At 39.5% G+C, this 27,193-nt stretch overlaps 1 protein-coding gene across 8 annotated transcripts in view; it reads right to left on the bottom strand.

The window, feature by feature from the left end:
* TP63 (tumor protein p63) overlaps nt 1-27,193 on the bottom strand; it is a 234,316-nt gene that overhangs the window by 72,336 nt on the left and 134,787 nt on the right. For 4 of the 8 annotated variants that reach the window (XM_012557252.2, XM_012557253.2, XM_004382232.3 and 1 more), the window contains exon 4: nt 6,425-6,679. In XM_012557252.2, the coding sequence (XP_012412706.2) occupies nt 6,425-6,679 (255 nt within the window). Of the gene's footprint in view, nt 1-6,424; nt 6,680-26,280; nt 26,459-27,193 lie in introns of those variants that run through there. The other 4 variants (XM_004382233.1, XM_023736771.1, XM_004382235.2 and 1 more) reach the window with 2 other exon arrangements.

Below are 27,193 nucleotides of genomic sequence, written 5' to 3' on the forward strand. Positions count from 1 at the left end.
AATCCAAAGTTCTTTTAGCCAACTGGGGAGGCTAAGCTACACTGGAAAATAAGATACTGAATAGCTGGGAATACCTCCAGAACCAAACTGACCACTACTAATGATAACATAAGAAGTGGGAGAGGAGGACCGAGAGGGGAGTAGAAGAAGGTAGAGGGAGAGCAATAGCAAGAAGAAAAGAGAGAAATAAAAAGGAGGCCTTTTGCAGCTACTCTTTTTGTAGTAGAAAAAGACATGCAAGATTTATTTAAATTTTTAAGAAATTACTTTTTAATCAGTAGTCAGTTCTAGTAATATTCAGATGCAATGAGTCAATATCAAGATTTCTCTTTTAAATGGTAACTCTGCGGTGCACTCAATAAATCACTCAGAAGTGTGTGGGAGAGTGCTAAACATCCCATTAGGTGAAACTGGCTTATCACAAATACATTCATCTAGAGTCACTCTAAACAAATTGGGAAAAACATGCTAATTGAGTTATTCTCTCTAGATGGGAGACAGCGCCATGGCAACATCCCTTCAATTAGACATTCATTTTTCAATCCAAAACCCAGAGTTAGGTAAGTAAATTTAACAATTGTCAAGAATCTCCAAGCACTCTATCTCATTCATTCTCAAAACCCTTCGAACTAAGAGATAGCTTGGATAATGTGCTCAATACTGTTATCTTCGTCGTCATGGGAGGGGTACAATATAGCACCCATCGACGTACCTTGGGTGATTCACAGGGCAGCTATGACAAGAAGTGAAAATAACCTTGTTATGATTACCAAATTTATCACTGGCAGGAGACAAGTCTGCTGACTTCTCCCCTGTCCCTCTCCAATGAAATTAAAAAGGCACTCAAATATAAGACTACATCAAATCTCAGTTAAGGCTCACTTTGAGGGGAAAAGTGCTTCCTTTCTGAAAGGAAGCTGCTAAATCATATTCCTCACTGAAAAGTTTCTCTGTACACCATGTCCTTCTGATGGGCTATTCTTGAAAGCCTCAAGATTCCAGAGGACCACGCGATGGGCTGGCTTGCATTAGATTTCTGCAGAGCTGGCAGCATTATTCTGGCAGTCTTACATTTCAGGTAACCTGATGACAGGGAGGGTGGGCCACAGGCATGCAGCGCACCACACAGCCAAACGAAGAGCGCTTGTAAGAGAATGATATGCTGGAATCAATGAAACTCTCTCGGGAACTGGCTGTTCCCCTTCAAAGACCACATCCCTAATCTCTCCACTTGCTCAAATCAGATTCTTCAGAGCTCTGAACACAACACGAGGCTGTCAGGAAGAGGAAAGGCAGAGGAAGAATGCTCTCTATAAATCATGAGTGGAGGCAGAAGGGACCGAATTCGCAGACCGTGAACAATCAGGGTCAGCACTGAGGGACAGTGCTTGGAATTATAATTGTTTCCTTTTCTGTGAGAAAAAAAAAAAGTCTCTTAATATTTATTAAGGAGCTACCACGGGAGATTGTGTTGGGTACAGCAAAAAGTGATCACATGTCCAGTAGGCACGTCATTCCCTCAGCCTGTGCGCAATAAATAAACCTAGCCTGAGGGTTCTACAGAGCATCCAGAGCTTGCACAGTTGTCAAGCTAACAAAGGAGAGTGAAGCCAATAATCAAGACAGACGGCCCTATATTCACGGAGAGGCCTCTTCACTAGAATCAAGCACAACAACAACAAAACACACTCTACCCCTAGAAGTGGTGCTCAGTACTGTCAACTCAATTTCCAGGTAGATGTCATAGAAAACTATCTTTTCCTCACCAGCAACTCCAAAAGCATTCCATCATCAGTACATGTGATTTTTAAGGGCCATATAGTTTAGTTATATGGACAGGTCAGACTTTATTTAACTAGGTCCTCGTTAGTGAGTGCTTGGGTTGTTTTTAGTACCTTGATATTTCGAATTACGATACTGATTTTTCAATAAGTGAGGCCTGGTGATATCCTTTGTTTATTATGGGGAATATAAAAAGACATCCCCGATTAAAAATAAAGAATACATGGCTAAAGCCAACAGATCCTTGAATTTGGAAAGGCATTGTCCTTGTGCTGGCAAGGAGAGCCGTGTATGCTCTTGGGCAGGGCAGGAAAGAAACACAGCCAGCCTGCAGAGGTCTGCATTCAGGAGGGCCTCTTATCATCCCACGTCATCTAGTCATATATTTGGATAGTGGATAGCATCAGAGTCCCTTGGCGCTGAAGTATGCATGTTAAGGGCCCCAAAGTAATTTTTTTTTTTTTTAAGTAGTAAACGTTCTGCTTTTCAGTCTCTCAAATTATTCCATAATGTACAACTGAACTTTCAACAAAATTATAACAAATTAAATTCTCAAAACAAAAGGATTCAGATTTGGAATGGATAAACATTGTGTGCCTACGACACATTTTGTGCCTCGCCAGGCACTGATAGGTGTGTTACACATGCTGTGTAATCCTCATGTTAAGGAAAGTAATGACGTTCCCATTTTGTAAGTGAAGAAAGTGAGGTTCAAAGAGACTGAATTCTTTGAGAAGGTCCCACGTGCTGCTGGCTGGCAAGTTTCAGGGTTGAAATCTGTGCCTAAATTTCTTGCCATTTCCAAATTACCATTCTTTCAACTGTCTGTGCCTGATAATAGCTAGCTACAATACTAGACCAGTACTACATTATTTCAAATAGCAGGTCTCTATAGCTAGTGTCAATTATACTGTGGAAATAAGAAGTCAGAAGCTAAATCTTAAATTCAGTGTTTAGAGTATGTGTTTGTATGCGTGTAAAATACTGAATATGAAAAAATGTTATCATACTTTGTTTCATTGGAAGGGGTTTAAAATAAATGCAATATTTTTACAGAACCAGAAGCACAATCACATTTGTTATTTAAAAAACAAAATCAAAAACAAAAACCCATTGCTGTCAAGTTGATTCCAACTCACAGCGACCCTATAGGACAGAGTAGAACTGCCCCATAGAGTTTCCAAGGAGCAGCTGGTGGATTTGAACTTCTGACCTTTTGGTTAGCAGGCGAGCTCTTAACCACTACACAACCAGGCTCCATTTAAAATACAGAGAAAGCAAAAGCAAAACAAACAAACAAACAAACAAAAAAAGGGATATATAGTTTAAATATATTAATTTAAATATTTATAAAGTAAAACCAGAAATGAAAAGGGAGAACTCAACACAAAGGGATGGCCAGTGATAAAATGGTACTAAAAAGATTTTTATTCAAGATTTTAAAAGACATATCAGAAGACTACATGCTAAGTGTGGCCTTTCCCTAATGACAGTTACTTTTGCTGCTTCCAGTTCATGGGCAGTTTTAAAACACAGGGTTTTATTTTGGAAATTTGCTGTAAAATGCACAGATGTCTTTGAAATAGGTGCTGTGTATTCTCAACATAAAAAAGTCCTCCATCAGCTGGTCTGCAGGGTGTAAAAACCAGCTCCATACCACCCAGGGCCTGCTGCCGTACGTCCCTGCCTTCCGTCAATCAGGAGACAGTCTACATAGGAGGATGGAGAGACTTCAACTGAAAGTGAAGGGGCCCTGGTTCTTCTCCCCCCTTGGCTGGTTATTAGCTGTATAATCTTTACTTCCATAAGTTTCCTCATTTATACAACTGGGGATAACATCCTTGATTATGAGGCTCAAGGGAGATAAACTTATGAGAAAATACCTTTAAAATGTGAAGCCCATGTGGAAATGTGATGCTACTTAATTTGGCTCAAAGAGTTAGATTCTGCTATGGGCAAGATACTGGTGTCAGCGGCTAAGAACATACATCTTTTTAGGTGATCTCAGAAGCTACTCAGGTGAAGTTTCAATTGTCCGAATCAGAAGAAATAAAGCCCAGTTGTGAACAAGAAAGAGCTTTAATAAAAATATAAATAATATAAACACCATATGAAACACTACAATGAACATCTAATTCAATCACCTTACTCTGTGAAGTCTACAGAGTAAACAATAGACAATTGAACAGAAAGCCATGAAGGACAAAACAGGTTAACCGTTAACCAATGTCACTTAGTTAATGGCATAGAAAATACCCGATTACAATCTAAATCCTTTTAAAAACCGTCTGTGCTGATTTATTATCATTTCATCTGAGGAAAGGGTAGGTTTCACCATCCTCATTATATAGAGGCAGAGAGTAAGTTCTAGAAAGTTGAAGTGACTTGGCAAAGGTCACATAGATTATCAAGACTAGAATCCAGGTTTTCTGGCTCCCATTAGCCCTTCTTTCCAGGGTGCTGATACTCCTGCCATCACGTGTAAGGAAATTTTATTAGTGTACTCTGTATCAATACATTGTCTTTTCTTCTTAACCTACCATTTAAGTACAAATCCTCCAACCTTTCTAGTGAGACAATTTACTTCTCTGAGTGAAGAGGCTTTGAGTGTGGGAGGCTTAGATGTGTGCTGTGTCACACTGAAAGAGATCTTAAGATTTCTATATGATGAATGTGGTAAGGAGGAGGAAAGAAGATCAATTTTGTATTGTACTTACATCAAGCTTGCTCCCCATGGTTCTTGGACTATTTTAAAGGGAAGCTATTATTTATTCAGTGGTCCCAAATATACCTAGCATTCCCTGAGTTGTGCCCATTCATAACAAAGCCCTGACTGGATTTGTCAACCGAGAAATCATTAGCCTTGAAGAGCAGTGATTGTTAACATCCAACAGGTAACTGCTGTTGTAAGACACAATTGTGCTCCATTTAGAAAATGGTTATCCCAGTGGTTCTTCAGCGAAGTATTACTTAGAGTGAGCAATCAATATTTATTTAAGGCCTCTAAATTTACTTACCTGTAGTATCCATTTCCAGGATTAGAAATACAAAAGAGACTAAAGATTATGATAAAATTGGTAAGCAATATATGGTTGGGGAGGGGGGAACAAGTTTTAAACTAGTAATTATACTTAATGGTTGAAATATTAGCCACAGCAGAACCTTTTTCGAACACAAAAGGAAATAAAGTTAAATAAAATAAAATTAATTTTTAAACAAATTTGGGACATTCTGATGTGAAATGCTGGAAAAGAAGGAAAAGACACAATCTGGCAGTGAGTACAGAAATCAGAAATAGGTAATGTTAGGATGTCAGGTAATCTCCACGCTTCCAGCTTTCATCACTAGTGAAACAGGAATGGTAAAAACTTTCCTACCTACTTCATAAAGCATTGTGAGGTCAAAATGAGAGAACCAACGTGAAATTATGTTGGGATGTAACACGTGTTGGGAATGCAGATTATTTTAAACACTGTGTGCAACTGGATTAAAGTCTCTAATGAACTGGATACTATATACAGCATAAGAATAGAAATGCTTTCCAAAGAAACCTACTTGCCAATGGTGGGGAGAAGTGGTAGATCAAATTCTAAAGCTACTTTTCCAAAAGATGATGATATTTGGAATGTTCCTATAATCCATGAACTCTCTAAACTGTTTGACAAACATACATGTCACTTTTATCTTTGTCATTCTTGGACTGACCAATTAAATCCAACCTTATAGGCTCTCCTCTTATATTTGAGCTGTACTCATGCTAAAATACATAAAATAATAAACTTTGAAATAGAATAAACAATCTTGTACCTTTATAATTTTTTTAAAAATTCCAAGCTTTCTTAGAAAAGTTATACTGTACATGCAAAGATTTTTTTGTTTGTTTGTTTTGTTTTGTTCATTTCCAGCTAAATCGGAATCTCTTTAGTTCAGGGCCCTGATGTGTAGATTAGTAGGTTTCTTCTTTTTGAGAAAAAAAATGTTTCTAAATGTAATAAACATATAATGGAGCCTACTTGCATAACCAGATTTAAACCGTCCTTCATAAATGGAATTTCTTATTTTTCACAGCATACTGTGACATTACTTTCTCTAAAATAATAAGATGGGGAAATGTCTCATATTCTGGGGATTGTAAATAAACATCCTATGATTATGTTATTTTCAACTGGCATAATGCTTTACATTTTCCAGTATGTTCACACAAAGGACCTCACAACAGTGTAAAAACCAAAAAAACCAAACTCATTGCCATTGAGTGGATTCCAACTCATAGAGACCCTATAGGACAGAGTAGAGCTACCCCATAGAGTTTCCAAGGAGCAGTTGGTGGATTTGAACAGACAACCTTTTGACTAGCAGCCGAGCTCTTAACCACTACACCACCAGGGCTCCCCAACCGGTGTGTGAAGCAGGCAGGAAAATATTGGCTGAAATTGTTAGGAGATCTCTTTCTCTCTCGCAGTTCAGGGTTAAATATTCTAAGAAATAAAATGTCTTTGGGAGGTGGGGAGGAGAAATCTTTCACCTTTTAATACAGATTTGTTAGGCTTTGAGAAGGAAAAATCACATTAGGGTGCGGGAAGGAGATCTTTGCACTTGGGGGTCGTGCTTAATGACAGATGCGTATGGCCGGTGCCCTTACCGTCCAGGTGGCCGACTTGGCTGTGCTTGACTGCTGGAAGGACACGTCGAAGCTGTGCGGGCCTGGGTAGTCTGTGTTGGAGGGGATGGCCGGTGACGGCGAAAGGGCGTCGAAGGTGGAGCTGGGCTGTGCGTAGGGTGAAGGCGCCGTGACGCTGTTCTGCGCGTGGTCTGTGTTGTAGGGACTGGTGGACGAGGAGCCGTTCTGAATCTGCTGGTCCATGCTGTTCAGGAGCCCCAGGTTTGTGTACTGTGGCTGCAGGACACCCAGAAACCCTGACGTTAGCCTTTAAGCCACAGATTATTGCGCCAAAAAAGGTATCATTTGGCACATGCATTCACATCCACGGTAAAATCCCCATTAGTGATAGAGAAACCCCAAGAGAAGTTTGGGGCCTATGTGTTTTGTAATGACCTTCACAGATCACACTGCCGTTACGGGAAGCGTTTTGAGACTGTGGCCTCCTCAAAATCATTTGGAAGTAGGATATGTGTCTTGACACACCAGGCAAGAAACATGCAGTGCACAGCACAAAAATATCCAAACCCATTGCCGTAAGTCGATTCTGACTCACAGCGACACTACAGGACAGAGTATAACTGTCCCATAAGGCTTCCAAGGAGTGGCTGGTGGATTTGAACTGCCAACCTTTGGTTAGCAGCTGATCTCTTAACCACTGTGCCATCAGGGATCCACTGTGCTCCACAGTGCCCAGTAGCTGCTGAAAATTCTCTTAAAGAAGTTAATAGTCCCTGTTACATCATCATTTCTTTTTCTTCCTGCCATAGTATTGGGAATAGGAAAGATCACATGATAGACGTGTTCCAAAATGTACGTAAGCATCAAATTGTGGTATATGGGGGAAAATCAGATGACCTCCAAATTTCCTTTCAGTTCTGTAATCCTAAATTCTGTCCTAGGGTACCAGTAGTCTTTCCAAGAAACTCTTTTCATATAAACTTGGGGAGGGTGGGGGTGCATGGGTAGCAGAGTTAGGGAGAGATGGCTATATATTTAAAAAGGTAATATACTAGTATAACATCCAAACATGGTCTAATTTTTTTAATCTTCTCTTTCATTTTCTTTGTAGCAATTAATTATTTTCTGAAGTAGAACATGGGTGAGTAAGTGGTGTACTATGTAGACTGTGGAGTTGTGAATACTGTCCTATCCTTGGTATAATTCTGAATCATACTCGCTCGTGCAGCGCTTTCTGTCAGAAGCATGTAAGTTTTCTATGTGAATGGACCGGAGCAGGTGCTCGTAAGATGTTTATGGAAAAATGAATGAAGTTTTTTTCCCATTTAACCTGCAAAACAGCTTTACTGTATTTCTATCAGAGAGGGAAGCAATTTGCTCAAACATGGGCTAATAAGAAAAAAGTGGCGATTTTGCAAACAAATCTTCCAGCTCCAAGTTGAGGGTTCCGTCTATTCCTTCACAACTAGAAGCCTGATGAGGTAAATGAGCCTCATCCTTCCTAAACCCTCGGAAATGTGACACATTTCAGGAGGGGCAGACATGCCGTGGGACAGATTTTCCTTTGTGAAACCTTCTTGGCACGTGGAAGTCTCATTGTTTCTGCAAGTTAGCGAAGGGGGAAAAAAAGCAAAGGAAGAAGAGAAAGGCAGCCCTGTTGTTGTGTATTTTATTAAGAAAACATGGAGCCTGGGTCCTCAATAAAAATATAACTTTGAGAATCACAGGCTAAGTAAAACTGTGGAGAAGAACAAATTCCCAAAGAAATACACTGGGCTTTGAGAATATTTTAAATTACACCTTAAGTTGAATACAATGATTTAATTGAGCTTTAATTATTTCACATGGGAAGGAAAAACGAACCCCTTCATTCCACCCAATCCAGAGATCATCTGTCTAAATGTTAACGGCCGTATGCCCATTCCATTACATTTATACATTCACATTCCATTGCAGAATGCCATGGCCCCATTTGCTCTTCAAATAACTATTAATCTCTTTACACTTATCCCGTTGCTGACAGGAACAGCTGTTTGTCTCGCCTTCTCTCCCCTCTGACTTCTACAACTCCTATTCCTCTCTATCCTCCATTGTCAGCTTTCCCTCCTCACAGATGCTGTCGAAAAAAACCAAAAACGGAGGTAAGACAATGAGGGGAGGGAAAAAGGAAAACCTGAGGCCCGTACAAATGCATCTACACCTCTGGCTCAAGGAAAGCAAGCTTTTAGGTGTCCAAGCCTGAGGCAACAGCCAGGGAAGGGGATTGAAAAGATCTGATTTGTGTTCAAGTTAAGGGTCAGTATACAAAGCACTCCTGAACGTCCTGTAGGAATCAGATAATACCCCCAGAGGCACGTGCTTCCCTACAGCCAGACAATTAGAGAGGCGGCCGCCCCTGACAAAAGGGACAAAGAAAGTCTCTGAGCACTTTCTCGCGGGTAGTAAAATGCCTGCTGGGTCATCCCTTTCCTCCTCCTTTTAGCTACACAGAATGGAACTCCAGCTAATTGTGGGCTTGAATGAGAACAAAGAAACATGAGCCCTTTGAATTTGTTTTTTTTTTTCAATATATGTAAAGAGAAAAGTTTTGGGACCCTGCTTTAAAAGCTAGTGAGCAAACACTCAGGCCTTCTCCAAAGACTTAAGAGAAAAGGAAACTCCGTTTACCTTTGAGTCACAAAGGAGACCCCCAGAAGAGCCGTAAGACTGAACATTCTGGGTGGCACCAAAGAAGTAGAAACTGTATTCCGAAAATTATTAATAGCACTCTGGGTGCTAATGGGTATACTTCTAAGTGTTTTAGTTTTTAATTCCATACAGTTCTGGGTAAAATATTTTACTTAACCCACAGAGGACTTGCTACCAATGTTCATGCTTCAATTTATATAACATACTTTCATACCTCAATTTATATAACATAAAGCTAGTTTTCTCAGGATTGGGCAAAAAGCTGCTTGCTATCCATTGGAGCCCTGGTGGCCCAGTGGTTAAGTGATACAGCTGCTAACCAGGAGACTGGCAGTTCAAATCCACCATTCAGTCCTTGGAAACCTTGTGGGGCAGTTCTACTCTGTCCTCTAGGGTTACTGTAGGGTGGAATTGAGCCGATGGCAGCCGTTTTTTTTAAACCCATGATAAAAATGAGAAAACATTTCAATTTAAATTGTTCCCAAATTATGCTGTAAAGAAACATAAGCCAAGTAGTATAATCAATTGCCAGAAAAAAAAAAAGTATAAAACCAACACTGCTTACTTTGAGTTAGCCTAAAATGAACACAAACAACAACAAATTCACCATAATAAGGATTGTATGATTGGAAATCTACTTGAATATTTCTTACAGCCTTATTAAAAATCAGTAAGTCCTAACAGTGCCATAAGAAGCAATATTTTAGAAGTTAGTTTTAAAAATATTTCATCAAAAACAAGAAAGAAAAGAAAGGGTTTAGCTCGCTTATTCTCTTCCTACTGAAGGGAGATTGGACATGTTTACAGAGTATGATGGGATGCTGAGGGGCAGATCAGCACAGCCAAGAACAAGTGCTAGCCAGGCAGGAGCAGTTATATAGTTTGCAAGGACCAGTGCAAAATGAAAATGCAAGGTCTTTTGTTCGTAGATGATTAAGAATTTCAAAACAGTGACAGCAGAGTATTAAACAAAGCACAGGGTCCTGTGTGACTAAACAGCCCTGTGCCCAGATCAATGTGAATAATGCCTAGCCCTTATTTTCCACCGAAGTGAAGCTGGTAGGGTGAAGGGAGCAGTATGATGAGCCTTCTTCACTGGTAGGCAATTCCATAAACACAGAGGGGGTATTTTATAAGTATCATGCTAAGATGCTAATTCAATGCCTCATGATTTACAATGACAGATAAAAGAGTCTCAGAAATTAGAACATGAGACTTCGATAGCACGCACAAAAACTGCCCTCGGAAGAAGTTCTGATCCAACAAAGCTCTATGTGATTCCATATGTCCCATGTGTTTTCTTATGCAACAAGAGTTTCTAGAATATTTGAAAGGAAGTAGGAAGTAGATTCTCCCCTTCCAACCAAAAGGTATCTTGATCTGCAGGCACTCCAATTCAAAGTTGGTTGAAGCAACGAATGAATGAAAAAAGTCATATATCCCATCATGTCTGAAAAGAGAGACAGTTTTCTTTCCACAACATATAAAAGGCAAAAACGAACACAATTTTTTAATATCTACTATGCAACCAATAAAGTAGAACAAATTGATTGCCTCTGAATTCAAACAGATGCTTCATTTCTTATAAAATAACTGATACAGAAGACTCACAGCTTAGACACTGGAAAATCATCGGTGTCTGTCGCTGGAGTCTATTCTGGTTTCTCACAGACGAGCTGATGAGACCACAGAAAGGACTGTCACAGGGACTTCACCCACTCCAAGTAATCTCAGAACACCCGAGGGGATTCTGAAACAAGGAGCTGGTGTGATAAATGTAGGACTACAAATATTCTCGAACTATTTGCTTTCACTATTAGGATAGAGCAAGTGTAACAATACAAATTTCCAAATCAATACAGGGAACCATGTTTTCTTTCTCTCTCCTTCCATAAGTCCTTTTGCACTCTCATAGCCATTGACAGCCTCTGATTTATTTCTTCACACACTACAATTCAGATGCCTGCAACAGTAGCAATACGGAAGCTAGGTTTTTCCTCACTGTTGTATTATTTGCCGTCGAGTTGATTCTGACTCGTGGCAACCCCGTGTGTGCGCAGAGTAGAACTGCTCCATAGGGTTTTCAAGACTGTGACCTTTTGGAAGGAGATTGCCAGGCCTGTCTTCCTAGAAATCTAAAATGTTTCAGGCACCTCTGGGTGGGCTCGAACCACGAACCTCTCAGCTACTAATGGAGTGCTTAACCGTTTGGGCCACTTCAGGGATTTTCTTGACCAGTTACTGCTTTAAAAGTGTCCTATGAATACTATCCCTGCAATTTCATTTTGCCTTTCTTGCATTACATTCATGTAATGATCTTAGATTCTGAATATAATACGGGCCTGCATTTCCTTATCAGTACAGCAATAATGTATCAGTATATATTGCTGTAAGCAATGCTCAGTATTGAATACTTGCATTTTTGCTTACCTAAAGTTGAAGATGTAATAACTTTCTTATGAAAGAATTCAACATCAAAAACAGATTTCAACCAAGTCATTTAACCAGTGCAACAGATACAGGGTTTGCTGTAATACATGACTCAGGTAGAGTTTGTATTTCTGAAGATCTATCTCCTCCAACATGTGTGTAAGGGAAATTTCATAACTTCTCCCCCCAGGTATTACTATCTGTAATTGCTAATTTATGGCAACAGCCAACAATGCATTGCCAAGAGGTTCATAAGAAATGGAAGGAGAGCCAAATCAGGGTAGGAGAGTTTACCGTCGGGATATATAATTATAATTTGTTTATCTTAGTTCAAATGGATCTTTGTTACAGGAAACAATACCTTGTCCAAGTTTCATTTGGAAGAAATTTCATTGATCATCCTCGACTCACCGTGAGATGAGTCTAGGGAATTGAATCTCCCTCAGCACTCCTTAAAGTCTTGTATGGATTCTAGTCACGGGAAAGAACTTCGGACTTAGACTAGATGACGTGAGATCTAAGCCCCAACACTGCCACTAACATGCTGTGTACCCCTGGGCAAGATGCTTGCACAATTTGAACCATAGTTTCCTATAAAGTAAACAGTGTATAAAATGAGGTCGTTGAATCTGATGATAAAACATAAAGGACGCGCCAGTTCTCACGTTCTGTAAGTTATGGCCATCCTCATTTGTGAAGCTCTTTTGGAATAATGAGATGAGACTGCTTTCAAAAAAGTCTAAGATAGCTTTTTTTTTTTTTTTTGGTATGAATTTGCCAGGCCAAACCTGGAAGTCTAAACTGTTTCAGGCAGCAAATATAGCTTCCTCAAGTGATAGAATCTTTCACCTCAGGCTTCATGGAGGAGCTTTTGTGAACATTTAAAGCCCCCTCCTGGGAAAAGAAAACAGTTTTCTTCATGACCCTGGCTTTCCAAAGCATTTGTTCGATTATACTGTAGCGGACAGTACTACATTTTCAGCCCCAAATATCGGCAGGATAGTGACTTTTCAACAAGCACTGCCTGAGGGAAAAATGCTTGTCATTTTTTCGTCTTCTACCACCTGCCTCACCTCAAAGAATGATGGTTTGTTTGATGCTAGAATTAAAGACAATTGACTTGAAGTGCTCCATTCGGGGTCAAGAAGACATTTGTACTATAATGTCAAGTTAAAGCACCATTCTTCCTGCTTAAGGATTTATTTACCATCACATTGTTCTCAAAACCAGACTTTGTTAGGTGTAAAATATTTCACTTCTTGTGTCTTTTAAAATGATGGTAAAGAGTGAATGTTTGCAGGTAAAATATGGTCATACCTGTAATGTACAAAATGTAAGGATAAAGCATTTAAGTACACACACACGAAGAAGACAGTAGGCGAGAAGTTTCCCGGAATGTTTTCTCTTCTGACACAAAGTGTCAAGAGTCCTTTGAAGGACCAGATTCCATAACTTGAAAGCCGCCTAAAAGTCCCCTCCAATGCCAGAGGACAGCAGGTGAGACAAATAAACACAAAGCTGGCTGATCAGGTGGACAACAATGTCAACAAATACTAGACAGCATTTGAAAAGCAAGGACGTTTGAAATGTATTGAAGTCAAAATTCGATGCAACTATCGCTAAATTTGTAGAGCTCACTGAAAGAAAAATAAACATTAAATTCTAAGATTTTTAGCAAGTTCTTCATTCTAATGATGATGACACATAAACAGAATAAAAATTGTGAGGCATCTCGCTTCTAAATTGAACTGGCATCACCATTACCTGCCAAGGAAGCGTTAAGCTTAGCTGAGAGCAGAGAGGTGTAATTTTAATATTCAGTATTTCTTGTCGCAGATATTAGAGAAAACTATTCAGAATGTCAATTCGTTCAAAGTGAACCAAGAGCTATTTATTAAAGTCAGAACAAAAGTAAATTAGAGGCCATTTTCAATCTAGGACAATGACTATGTTTCAATATCTCTATTTAGCAGATTAATGGTGATGTTTAGAGGACATAGTCAATAATGAAATTCTTTCGGGAAGGTTATGCCATCTATATGAAAAGCACACCATGATGACTTCGGACGCTCAGCAGATTTTACCCGTAGTTGAAAATTTTACAAATAATTTTGATAGTGTATCTGTCTAACTCATATGAGAAACTATGACTTAAAACAATGGGATTAGATGTGGTTAATATTTTATCACAGGAGGTAACTTTGCTCACCATGACATGAAACTGAAGATACGTCAGTTTCAACAAAATAATAATGACCATCAAGAGTAAAAAAAAAAAAAAAAACAACTGAAGTATATTTAGCATCCGTATTCAATCCTCTCTAGGCAAAACCAAACCCAAAACAAACCCGTTGCTGTCAAGTCGATTCTGACTCTAGGACAGAGAAGAACGGCCCCATAGAGTTTCCAAGGAGCAGCAGGTGGATTCGAACTGCCAACCTTTTGGTTAGCAGCCGAGCTCTTAACTACTGCACCGCCAGGGCTCCTCTATATGCAAAGAGGTTTAGCTATTACTACTACTACTATTATTAATACCCTTATTGAGTTCTTACTGTGTGCCTTAGACTGTTCAAGTACATTACATGTATTTACTCATTTATTCCTCAGGAGATATGTAGCATTTTTATCCCATGTTTATACATATTTTATAGATGAGGAAACTGAAGCTCTGTAAGATTAGGTAACTTGCCTGAGGTGGTAACTGACAGAGCCCGAATGTAAAACCAGTAAATCTGGCTTGAGAACCCGCTTTCTTAATCCTTAATTTGTCCTATATCCTTCATTCTGATCACATGTAAATAGCAGTCACTCAAATTTCTGCCTGGGATTTTTATCTTAAAGTTACACTCAAGGAACGTACACCTCTTATATCTAAGGGAAATGTTTTGCACTTATCAAAGACAGAATAGAAAGCTGTCTTTGGGTATAAATGACAAAAAAGAGCTAGAGGTCCATCTCTTTGGTGCTACCACTTGAAACTCAAGGAAATCCAGTCATGATCCTGTCATTTGAAAGCTTCAATACCTTGAAGGGCTTATTGTTCTCTTAGAATAAAGGTACCAGGTCTTTAAAATGGTCTATGAGGCAATGTTTGGAGCTCTTGTCTTTGCTGATTGAAGGAAGAAAGACCACATGGGCCTTCCTTCCGTTTTTCAAAGGCAAGCTCCTTCAGTCCTCAAGTCTTTTACACACACACACATCTTTCTACTTAGAAAATCCATACCCTATCCTATTCCCTGGGGGCAGTGGTGGTTCAATGGTAGAATTCTTGCCTCCCATGCAGGAGATCAGTGTTCGATTTCCGGCCAATGCAGCTCATGTGCAGCTACCACCCATCTGTCAGTGGAGGCTTGTATGTTGCTATAGTGCTAAAGACGTTTCAGTGAAGCTTCCTGACTAAAAGAGGCTAGAAAGAAACGCCTGATGATCTACCTCTGAAAATCAGCCAATGGAATCCTGCGGATCACAATGCTCTTATCCACAACAGATCACGGGGATGACTCAGGACGGGGCAGCATCTCTTTCCATTGTGCACGGGGTTGCCATGAATAAGGGGCCAATGGTATGGCAGCTAACGACAACGACAATCCTATTCCCTGATTGTTTCCCAACATATCTTTCAGTTTTAGCTTAAACGTCCTCTCTAAGGAGACGTCTTCTTTGATTGTCCAGGTAGGTTATTCCCCTTGTTTCACACTTGATAGCACTCTAACTTCCCCTTTGTATCACGTAATCATAACTGAAATTAATTGTCTCTATAGATATATTTTTTAAAATCAGTCTTCTCTGCTAGACTATAAATTTATGAGCAACAGTATCTGGCTTGTTTAATGCTAAATCCCCAGTACCTGGAACAGACGTAGTAGATGCTCAGAAAATATTTATTAAAGAATAAATGCAAAGCACTGCAAAATGATAATCACTTTGGAAAGTATCTATTTTATTCTAACAACATACAAAAATCGAGACAAAAAGTACTGATTTTTATTCTGAAGGGAGTCTGTCTCCAGATTGGCTTCATCTCTTTCCATACTACTGCCAGGAGAATGGTATAGTGCAGCCCTGAATAATCTCTCTGACCTTTAATTTGTGCTCGGCTTTGTCTTGGTAGGTGGGAATTGTGTTTTCAGCATTAACTTTTGTGGGAACAAGTCACAGAATAGCCAGTCCTGTCACTCACAAGGCCGTGAGTAATACTCAGTAGCTCACACCTCGCTGGGAAGTTTATTAATGAGCTTCTACTTCCTTAAAAGAAACACACACACTGTTGTGCCAAGACAGTGTTTTTTACCTGATAGTTTACATTTTGTTTCAAATGCATCTAGGTCAGCAATGAGTATGCAAATCTCTGTGATCACGGAATTATTCACCTCCTATTGATGATGCTTGTGTGTCCAAGATACAAGTTGCTTTGGAAAGAAACCACCCAGAAACAGGTTTAAAGTAAGCCGTAATTTCTAGTAGGTAGGTCCCCCTCCCTCTGATTTCCATGATTTTCAACTCAGCCAGAGTTCAGTTTAGAATAATGTCATAATTAACGGTTTACAAACTACGTTTTGAGGAACTAAGACTGTAGTTTATAACACTTACAAACCATTTCTTGCAAATGGTATACATTCCTGACTTCATTTCCCAGAACTTGTAACACCCGCGCAGAGGTTGGCATCCTTAGCCTTTAGGTGCAAATGGAAAACTGAAGCATGAAGCAAGAAGTGTACTACTCAGTCTTACTATTGTCTATGGACATAGTTAAATGAGGAGTCGAATGAGGTCTAATTTGCTTTCATCTGCCAAATTCTCTGCTACCTTTTTCATATTTGAGACAAAGTTTTTTAGTGATTTATTATGCTTTGTAATCAGACTTGGTGCCTTACATAACTTTGGAGTGTTCCTTTACGCTGTCCCTTTTAGCTGCAAAATGAAACTGAAGCTGCCGGCTCTGCAGAACACATGCCTTACTTTGAAAAGACACCCATCTATTCATTTCATTCTATGTACTCCATTCTAAAAGTAACAATCAATCATTCAGTTTAATAATTACAACAGCTCAAAAAAAAAAAAAAAAAAAAAAGCTGAGATACCACGTTTGAGGGCAAAATGACTTAAAGATTTCTCTGACATCCTTAGTAATAACACCATAGAAAATAAAATGGAGAAGTGTTTGCAATTCATCAGGCTTATTCACCCAGAGCAAACCACCCACATCTCTGGTGATGATCGAGAGGCATGCAGTGGGCAAACTAAACCCAGGGAACAGTGTGGAAGCAAGTAAACACTTTTAAAAAATGACTGCCAAGCAAGATAAAAATCCAATCTGCTTAGTTTTTTTTAAAAAAAATCAAACACATTCTCTGTCTCCGCGGGTAATCAATTACGTGAAAGCAGTGCATACTTTACACTATTTACCTCGGACAGAGTACATGTCATGCCTTCCTCATGGATGCCCTGGTCTTTTGAAAACTTGCTTGCCACTTGAAGTATAGTGGGAAAAAATACCCGGACTCATTAAAACCAAATAAATAAAAAAGACTTGGAGGATGTCAAGGAAAACCACATGATTTTGTGATCTGTATAATGTTCTGGTGGACAAGGCTTATATAGTGGGTGTAGTTGCTTTGCTTTCTGCATAGGCCGCTTATAGACAAAGAGTCCTTTTGGTAAGCATGCACACTATATTTCTATTTGAATGTACCGCTTTGAGCAAGAGCGTCCATATGCTCCCATATAGTCAGGGAACACAAGTTAGTGGCCCTGTAGAGGATACAGAGGTAAAAATGGCACATCCTCTACCCTTGAAGAGCCTTCAGTCTAGACAGGGAGAGAGGGAACCTGGTACACTCAAAAATGAGGGAGGAACACAGTAATTAAAAGAAAAAACAAAAAGAATTCAGAGGTTATTCAGAATGGGGACATCTGAGAAATTTTTAAGGAAGAAGTACCTCCTCAGCCAGGCCTTAAAGAATGGAAAGTATTTCACTTGGAAAGAAAGAATATTTTGGGGGTGGATGTTGGAGGGAGAGAGTAGAAAGGATGCAGAAAGAGAAACCCACTTCTTTGAAAAGCTCACTCCCAATTTTCAGCCTCCCGAGCGCTTTGGGCGGGTCTACTGAAATAACTGCGCAGGCCTGGGGACAGTAACTCGATTCCTGCCTCTCCCAGCATTACACTTCTTTCTGTGTACCTTGTCCAGTCCTCAGCATGAGTCTGGTGACAAAGACGCTCATGGTCTATTTAAAAGTAATCAAGCCATTCCCCAAACATCTGATGTTGCCCTTAGAGAGGGTAATGGTTTTCCTTTTAATTCTGATTCCGTCCATAGAGTGACACTAATCCAGACTGATTTGAGTAAACAGGGCATATTCGCCCTTGTCTCTGAGATCTGAGAGAGAATAAACTTGAGAAAGATCACTGTCTGGATTGAAAATGGCCCCTTTGGGTGTTTTGCGCAAGCTTAAAAGGCAAAGAGAAAATGCCTGTACAGTGTTCTTTCCAAAGCAAGCTCACTTTGGGGGTGGTAATTCTCATATGGGGTATTAGACTAAACTGCATCTATTAGTGGCTTTAGAACCAATAAGAAAGTAGGCCTCTTTCTTTTGTAGTGCTTCCAGAATAGCTGGAGAGAGCGTTTCACGCATTTCCGCCTCTGGCAACACACCACAGCTTGACTCAAAATTTCTTCTTTTAGCTTTTATAAGGAAATCTTTTTTTTTCTGGCCGTTCAAGAAACACAGACAAGATGCAATTCAGGTTACACACTTGCACGAGATATCAATTTACACTCTGCACACACACACTAACATTCCAGAAATGTTTTCTTCTTGCAAGTTATTCCCCCACCTAGAACCAACATGTGCTTTATCTTAATACCAGTTACTGAATTTTAAATTGACAGGTGAACATTATCTGCTGAAGCCATCACAGCTAGCATCTACACCACAGTCCAATTTTATTTTGCCCTTGGAAAAGAAACTCAAACAATTGCATTTAAGAGTACATAATAGGATATAAAAAGTTAGTCATTATCAAACATTAAATACATTTGGAAATGAGAAATTTCCAAGATTTTCCTTTTGCAGAAAATGGAAAGGAATATCTTCTGAATAGTATTAAAAAACCAAACCAAACCCGTTGCCATCAAGTCGATTCTGACTCATAGCGACCCTGTAGCACAGAGCAGAACTACCCCATACGGTTTCCAAGGAGTGGCTAGTGGATTCGAACTGCCGACCTTTTGGTTAGCAGCCAAGCTCTTAACCACCAGGGCTTCCTGAATAGTAGAAGTGTGCTATATTCTCAGACCAAATAAGGAAATCAAATGTGGGGAAGTATAAAGCACTATCCCTGAAAGGACTTCGTGTAATTATTTCTTCAAAGAAGGTTGTATGGCATTGCATCATTTGTGAAATTTCACTGTTTCCCCAAATACCTGCACCAGGTTAAAAGCAGGACAATCATACGCTAACACTGATACCTTCAAAATCCATTTCAGGGAAGTGGAGGATTATGTTGGTAACAAAGAGAAAAGAATAAGATACAAGCTTGATGTCCCCTATTTATTATAAAGCCGAGTTTTCCCTCCTATTCCCTACCTTTGCTTTTACTTCAAATCGCTGAGTTTCCTCCCCAAGGGCCTACCCTTGCCTGCCCCACTATTATCTCTTCAGTTGCCTACGTTTTCTTCCTAGGTGAGACAGATGTGATGAAGGAGGTTGTGGAGGAGAGGACGTTATATTAATGTGTTTAAAGACGTATCTCCTCCCAGTGTCTCTCTGCAAATCTTTTTGTCATTGTTTTTTGTTTTTAAATACTTTATTGTGTTTTGGTGAAAGTATACATAGGAAATGAGGTTCTCATTTAACAATTTCTATGCATATCGTTCAATGACATTGGTTGCATTCGTCACAATATATCAGCACTCTCATTATTTCCATTTTGGTTGTTCTGTTTGCTTTAATCTAGCGTCCCTGTCCCTCCTAATCTCATCTTTGGTCTAAGTTAAATGTTAACCATTTGGTTTCATCTAGACTATTATTTCAAGGAGCACAGTACTCACAGGTGATATTTATTTTATGGGCTAGTCTGTCATTTGGCTGATAGGCGACCCTCTGTGAATGGTTTGAATTCCAAGTTTAAAGAGTATCTCAGGGCATTAGTCTCAGGGGTTCATCTAGTCTCTACCGGTCCAATAAGTCTGGCCTTTTTTTTTTTTTTTTGTCTTCAAATCCTAAATACAAATGTGTATCCTTGCCCAAAATGAAATCGGCAAACTTTATGGAAAATATATACATATTTTAATTTGAGATACCAAGATTTTAATTTTGTTGTTGTTTGTTTATTTGGTGGGTGGTGGGGGTGGTTTGTTCGTTTTTAATGGGACATTTGTATTTTCTTCTGCTCTGTTATTTCCCAGTTGATATTCTCATCTTAAGCAACATCATAGTTGGTATATTCACGCACACATTTAGCTCTGGGATTACTGCGTGTGTTCAGAGCAGTAACCAGAGAAAAAGGTTTCCTTCTCCTTATTCTGAGATGCCTATTCAATAAATAAAGCTAGCTCCTAATTACGTCGGAAGTCAGTCTGACTTTTGTTTCTAGATTTTGATTAATTTTAAAACGTAATTACCAAGTCCCTTTAATGGGTAAGACACCATCTCTGTAGAAGTCTTAGAAAATGGGAACAGGGACCCCACAACCTCCCCCAGCCCTAAAAACCATTTGGGTTAATTCTCCCTCCCTGCATGATGCTACTTACCACCCCTAAATCACATAGTCAACATTTCGGATCTCACATGTTGAACACTTTCCGAGCTTTCAAAACACACTTGGGTTCCAGCTTTTAGTAAAAGACTCCACCATCTTTTGTTGTTGTGACGACTTTTCCATTTTGTCGTAAGTATCAAATACAGATCAGTGTTTAAACCAACACATTCTCTTTTCAAATCACTATACCATCCCACTTCCTCGGCTCTTAGGCAGTTCCTCCTTGCACTTTGGTTCATGTTCTACCTTCTAGCCAGAATGACCTTCCCTCTCTCCTCCTCGGCTGACTCTACTCCGCAAACCACGTGAAACAGTACTTGCATCATGAACCTTTTTCACCCCGTTTCACTGTCTCTGAGAGTTGTTCGCATCCCTGACCACATTCTGTTGAATACTGCAACCATCTACGAAAAACTCTTAGACTCCCTCGGACTGAATTCTCAGAAGCCAAGCCTGGGACTTGCTCATTTCTGATTTCCTCAAGGTGCTGGCACAGTAACTGTTCTTAATGAGCCCTCAGTAAAGTATTGGGTTGCAAGAAAATGCTTCTTTTCGTGGGAAAAATTATCTAAGCGGTTTGCATCCGGGGTATCAAAATCAATGCATCATTGGCAGCTAGATCTATTTATTTTGCTTTCTCATTTTGGGGTGGGGTTTCAAGGAAAATGATGAAATAAAGAGTTGAGGCTTATCTATAAGGTAAGATTTATCTTCTAAAGTGGGACACTTTTGAAAGTTAAAGGCAATGTTATTAATAATTACTCTGAAATAGTAGGCATACATAAGAAATATCCAAGCAAGGCAAGACTAATGGCTCCCAGCTTATCTATGGCAGGGGCCACGGATGTTACAGAAAGTTATGGGCAGAGAATACCCAAGTTGTATGAAACTTTAGAAACAATCCATTCCTATTGCTGCAAACCGTCCCAGAAAAGTGATGGATATTCCTGGAAAATGGCAGCCAATGTGTGATGCAGAGAAATGCATTTTAATGTTTCCAGGGAGTCTTGAACAAAGCCATTTATTCTTCTTGAGTGTTCTTTAGCAGAGTTCCAAATACGCCATTCCTCCGTGCAAACCCCTTCCGTGGCTTGCTGCAGCCACTGTATTAAATTCACTCTCTGCTCAGTGTTATGGCCCTCCATAAGCCACTCCATCTTACCTTTCCAACTTGATTTCCTGATTCTCTCATACTTTCAATTCTATCTGAACTGTTTGACACTTAGGAGTGCAGCAGCAATCATCCGACCTCTGTGCCTTTGCTGGTGCTTATTTCTTCACCTGAAATCCTCCTTCTCTCTCATATTTCTAGGACTTCGGAAGTTCTACCTGCCCGTCCAGGTGCAGCTGCATCCTACATATACGTGCAGACCTTCTTGATCCTTCTACTTGGAGGAGATCTCTTTTTATATTATCTTGCTCACACTTCTCCTATGACACAGAAGGTCTGCCCTTAAGTGTATTGTAACTGTCTACATGTCTGCTTCATTCCTCCTATGAACTATATACTTCTCCAATGTAGAAACTGTTTCTCCCTCATCTTTATAGCCTATGTACCGCTTATACACAACTGATAGTAAAAATTTATTAAAAATAAGTAAATCGGTCCTTCTAACCATCACTTCTCCTCCTCATCACTACCATTCATGAATAGCAACAAAGTGCAACGTAAGTAAAAGGTGTCAGTGCAGATATGAAATATGTAGAGAGTTATTGCATTAACAAGACATATTTTGCCGATTTCTTCTGCCACTGAATAATAGCCATAGCTTAACTTTTGGATCAACTGTTTCACCTTGACACTTCAATTCATTCTCTCCAAAAGCTACAACCCTCCTGGACTGCTCTGCACAGATTCCTCATTCCACCAAATGGACACTGGGCAATAATGCCGCATCACTCATCTGACCTTTTTCGTATCATACATTTCAAAAGAAAATTGAGAGGCCACTGAGTCTGAAAAATTTTCATGTTCAAAATAGTACAACTTTTCTGGAAAAAGTCAGGTTGTGTTCCACCGAGCTATCTTTTTGATATCTGTGTTCATTCTTCTTTATTTATTGACATAGAAAAATTGAAAAGTTAAAAAAAAAAAAATTATCCAAGAGGGGAAAAAATTTAATTCCATAATGATACTGTGAAGAGAAGATTTTTACCTAACCTCCTTTATCCTCCCGGCTCAGGTTCCAATCAAAGCAATCAATACGTCTCAAAGAAATCCCGCCTGCACTAGCAGTAAAATATTTCTCAACAATTTGACCCCTATTCTTGCTTGATACCCATAAAATCTCATGACTTCAGATACACACTCGCCTAACAGGCAAAATATAGAATCTAAATTCGGTATTTGCTCATCATCTAAGAAAATTTTAGCAATTTTACGTTCCGAAAATGTATGTGGTATGATGAAAGAATGAACGCTATTTGTGGTTGCTATGGACAACCCAGACATTCATTCACGGTTCTACTGCATAACTCACATCCCTGTTGAGGATCACTGCTCTTCTGAAAAACAAAACAAAACAAACATGCTTTTCCTTATCTAGGTAAAGGATAAGTGATTTATTATCACCAAATCAGTTTTCCAATAATAGTGAAGGAAGGTATGATCTGTGTCATCTGTGATCTAAGATCTCTTTCTCCCAGTCCCCTCTGGGCTTGAGGGCACCCAGTTGTAAAACGAGGAGTGCAACCTGAGGCCACAGCATGCGGTGAGGAACACAGACTGGCTGACACCTAAATGAAACCTGCACTTTCTGCTTCTTACCCTCTGTGCTTTTTCCTATGGTGTCAAACAGCTCAGAAGCACAACATGGGAAAACTTAGGGCGACAGATTTATTTATTCTCAAGAGAAAAACTACTCCTATTTAAAAAGAAAAAGAAAAAAAAAAAAGATCAGTCAGTAGAAATCGTAGTGGGATGGGAGAGAGTATTTCCTTTAACTATGCAGGCCGGGTGGTCCATTAAATGGCAATGAACTGGACTCAGCTTGTACTGTTGCCTCAGCACTTTTCTTGTTGCACTTAACTTTGCACAGCGACTGATTATGGGAAACGTTTTGGAGCTTCTACTATGGCTCCTCTTGGAAGTATATTTATCTTCCTTGGGTCTCATGGAAGAAAAAAAAGTGAAGTAAATGGGACTCGTTTATGCACATACAGCTCTCTCAATTGCAAAACCCACAATCGGTAAAATGAAGTGTTTCAGTATATGAGCCCTGAAGTCCCATTTAATTCTAGAGTACGGTAACCCATTCACCAAAGTACCTTTCCTTCTGCATCCAAAACACCAAAAGGGAAATTTTAGAAAAGATCTCTTCCTGAAGAGAAATGTGTAAGACTCTGTCTCCCAAAACCAGTGTTTTTGGCAAGAAAGTTGAACTAAAACTTAATCGGTGAAGAATTTCCTTGCTCTTGAGCCTCTCCCTCTCCAGATCTGAGACCAGTCCCAGAGGCTGTGTCATTCCAAGACTGGCGGTGCTTGCTTGAGGCCTGTGCAGTGTAACCCAAGGGTAGAACCTTAAGCCGTGCTTGTTACATCCTGCCCATGTTCTCCTCCCTTCCGGACCCTTTCCTGTTCATTAAAAGCTTCCCAAAATTCAGCTCTGCTTGGGGGTGGGGGATGGGGTGACAGTTAAGGTGTGGAAAAGCCACGGAGAAAGCAGGGTGGTTTTGAGTTATCAACCCGAATAAATTAACAGCAAATCAAATAAAAAACTATTTGAGGTCAGAGAATGGTTTATAGTTTTAAAATAATTTTCAAGCTCACTGGGATCTCCATGCCTTTTTATTCGCCATCTGCTCAATTTCTAAACCCATTCTTAATGCAATAACAGCGGATGGCTGTTTCTGTATTAACACACGTTAATACAATAAAGTGAATCCCAAAACGTTAGAGCTTTAGCATGAAATTTCAGATTCTTAGGGGCCTGAGGTTGTCGGCATTTCATAATACTCAGATGCAGAGCTGCATTTTTATGGATAACTAGTCGTTAAAGCGTAACACTATACAGAAAACAACGCTGTCCTTAAGTAATAGAACGGAAAGCAAGGCCACGCGGAAATCACAGAAGATACACACTAGCGGAAGCGCACGGACATCTTGACAGCAAAGCGCAATCAGATGCAAGACGGCAGGGAAGTGCAGCCATATTTTTTCATAGATATCGTCTATGTTCCTTAGCAGCATCGCGAGAAAACAGACAAGCGCTGCCTTTTGAGCTCCAGACCACACATTTACCTTAAGTTTTGAAAAACTCAAAAGCATGTAACGACATTTTCTTTCAGCGTAAGGATCCCATATTCTCACATGCAACAGAACTCTTTTGCCTCCATAAAAGGCAATATTTCCTACAGATACCTTCTATCCAGGTTTTTTCTTTCTTTCATAAGATTATATATAACTTAAAATATTTATTTCCTCCCACTTTGCATCAACGTTATAGTTTTCCAGTAGATATCTCTGAACCAACTTCTACCTCTTTGTGCTATTCACACATAGTTAGATCCCAGACTTAAAGAAAGTCTGCTAGGGTCTGCAGATAAACACTTGCATGAAATAGCTAATGAACAAAGGCAGACAATTTCAGATATGAGACGCACAGATCATTTTCTTAACGCTTGAAAGCTGGACAAAATTGGGTCAAATAAAAACAAAAAGATAACCTGAAAAGTTACTTCCTTTTTTTTTTTTTTTTTTGAATTGTTTGGTAACATTTTAAGCTAACTTTCAATATTAAGGCGAAACAAGAAACTCAAGTTTCTTTACTGAGGACAAGCAAACCTGCTTGGATGTTTTAAAGGAAAACAGTCACTTCCTTTTCCTTCTTTAGATAACTTGATATTTCCCCTGTATATTTACACAGGTCAGGTGTCTAGACAATAGCGTGGTCAGTATGATAGCGGCTGTCCTGCCTTGCTGGCCCTTGCGCGACTCTTCTTTTTACCGTCTGCCCCGGAACACCCACCAGTACTATGCATTTTGTTTTGATTTGAAGGGGCTCAGCTTTAGTATCCCTTCTACTTTTCCAAGCATTCACCTGCAAGCATTTTGATCCGAAACACTGAACTCTCTCTCCCCACACCGCGCCAGCGCCACCCCCCCCCCCCATCTGATTAGTGTCAACACAGCTGCCCTATTCTGAGGAATGTAAACTAATATTGTTGTTAGATCTCCTCGACCTTAGGAAACTTCCTCAAAGTCTTACGGTCTTCAGGGGTTGATTTTTTTTTTTTCTTATCCCTTTTCCCAATGATTTAAATCCCTAAGACAAACTTGTTAAGGAGAGATCAGTAAGGCAAATCATCTATTCCTTAAACAAAATCCTATATGCTATCACACACATTTACATTTATGGATGTATACATATATGAAAATGCACTGCTTCCAGATAACTTTATTCTTCATTAAACAGTGAAAGTCTAAGTCGTTCACCAGATAAGAGTAACACTACTCTAGTCCCCTCAGGATTTAGACAGGTCTCTGGGTTGATTTAACTCAGAACGAAGATGGCTTTAAAAAAAAAAATCTCACCTGATTATTTTGGGGAAAAAAAAAAAAAGCTTCATTTGCTTTTAGGTTGAAGTCTGGAGATAGAACTAAGCTAAGAACTTAAGACACAGTTAACCAATTGGTCTTACTGGTAAGTGAACACTCAACAGAGGAGTTCCTTCAATATATCTAGCAGAATGTGATCGGCTTTCTCAAACAGTGATTTTACAAACTCCTGAATATGGAGTTCTTCATACATCTAATGTCACCCAGAATCTTCTTCCTTTTCTCTATTTCATCTCCTGCTTAAGAAAGAAAAAAAAAAAAACAAAAAACTTACAGTCACCACTTAAAATATTAACCAAGATAAGGAGATTTCTACATACGATTTGTAAAAACATTACATTGGGTGACCCAGAACCACACATATGTAAACTTTTAATAAAAAAATAAAATTAAAAGAAAAAGAATCTCTAAATGGAGTGCTAAAATCTCAAATCCTTACCTCACTAAATTGAGTCTGGGCATTGTTTTCCAGGTACAACATGTTAGCTGTAAGATTGATCAATGCCGCTGTCCTCTCTTCAGGCTCCAGGATTTTGTCAACCCCCCCACCCCCTCTGAGACCCTCACAATATGAATCTACTAAGAAGATAACAGAACTCAAGTCCCCCTCTCTCTTTCTCTCTGTACATAATTTAAGGTCGCCTCATATATACCCAACTATAGGCATGAGGGGGCGGGACTCTTCTCTTTACCTGTCCAATCCATCAACTTCCACCTGGACTCCTCCACTCCAATGGAGTGAGGCCTCTCCCATCTCATTAAGTAGTTAGAATTCCTTATCACCAATCTTTAAAAGAAGAAAAAAAAGGAGAAAGACAGAGAGGTAAAACTTTCCCCTGTCTCCTTTGTAAGAATGTGCACTCTCTCCTAAAAACAAAACAAGCTCTCCCCAAGCAAACCGAGCCATCGCCACCACTACGACCTGCAGAGGCATTTCAGAAAGTTATTCTACACTTTGTAACTAAAAAGTCAAACTTTAGGGAAAGCTTTTGGAAGTTGTTGGTTTTTTTTTTTTTCTCTCCTTTTTCCTTAATCAAGGTGTGGGGTTTCAAGAATGATTACACAAAGTCAGAAATTAGGGGGAAATCCTCAAATTCACTGTTACAATTCCTCAATATAAAAAAATTAAAATCCACTGCTTGATCACTGAAAAGTTTTCAACTGATTCTCCACAAAGCAATGCCAGTGGTTTCATGCAAAGCAATGCCAAGGTAAGCCACCTGATTTTTCAGAGCCTGTTTCAGGAACAATTTAGACCATGGGTCCCGTTAACTTGTAAAAACAAACAAACATCCATATGATGTGTGGGAAATAGAAATCCTGGGAAAGGTGCCCATTAAAAAAAAAAAAAA

This window comes from Trichechus manatus, unplaced genomic scaffold (assembly GCF_000243295.1).
Source record: "Trichechus manatus latirostris isolate Lorelei unplaced genomic scaffold, TriManLat1.0 scaffold00092, whole genome shotgun sequence".
Lineage (NCBI taxonomy): Eukaryota > Metazoa > Chordata > Mammalia > Sirenia > Trichechidae > Trichechus > Trichechus manatus.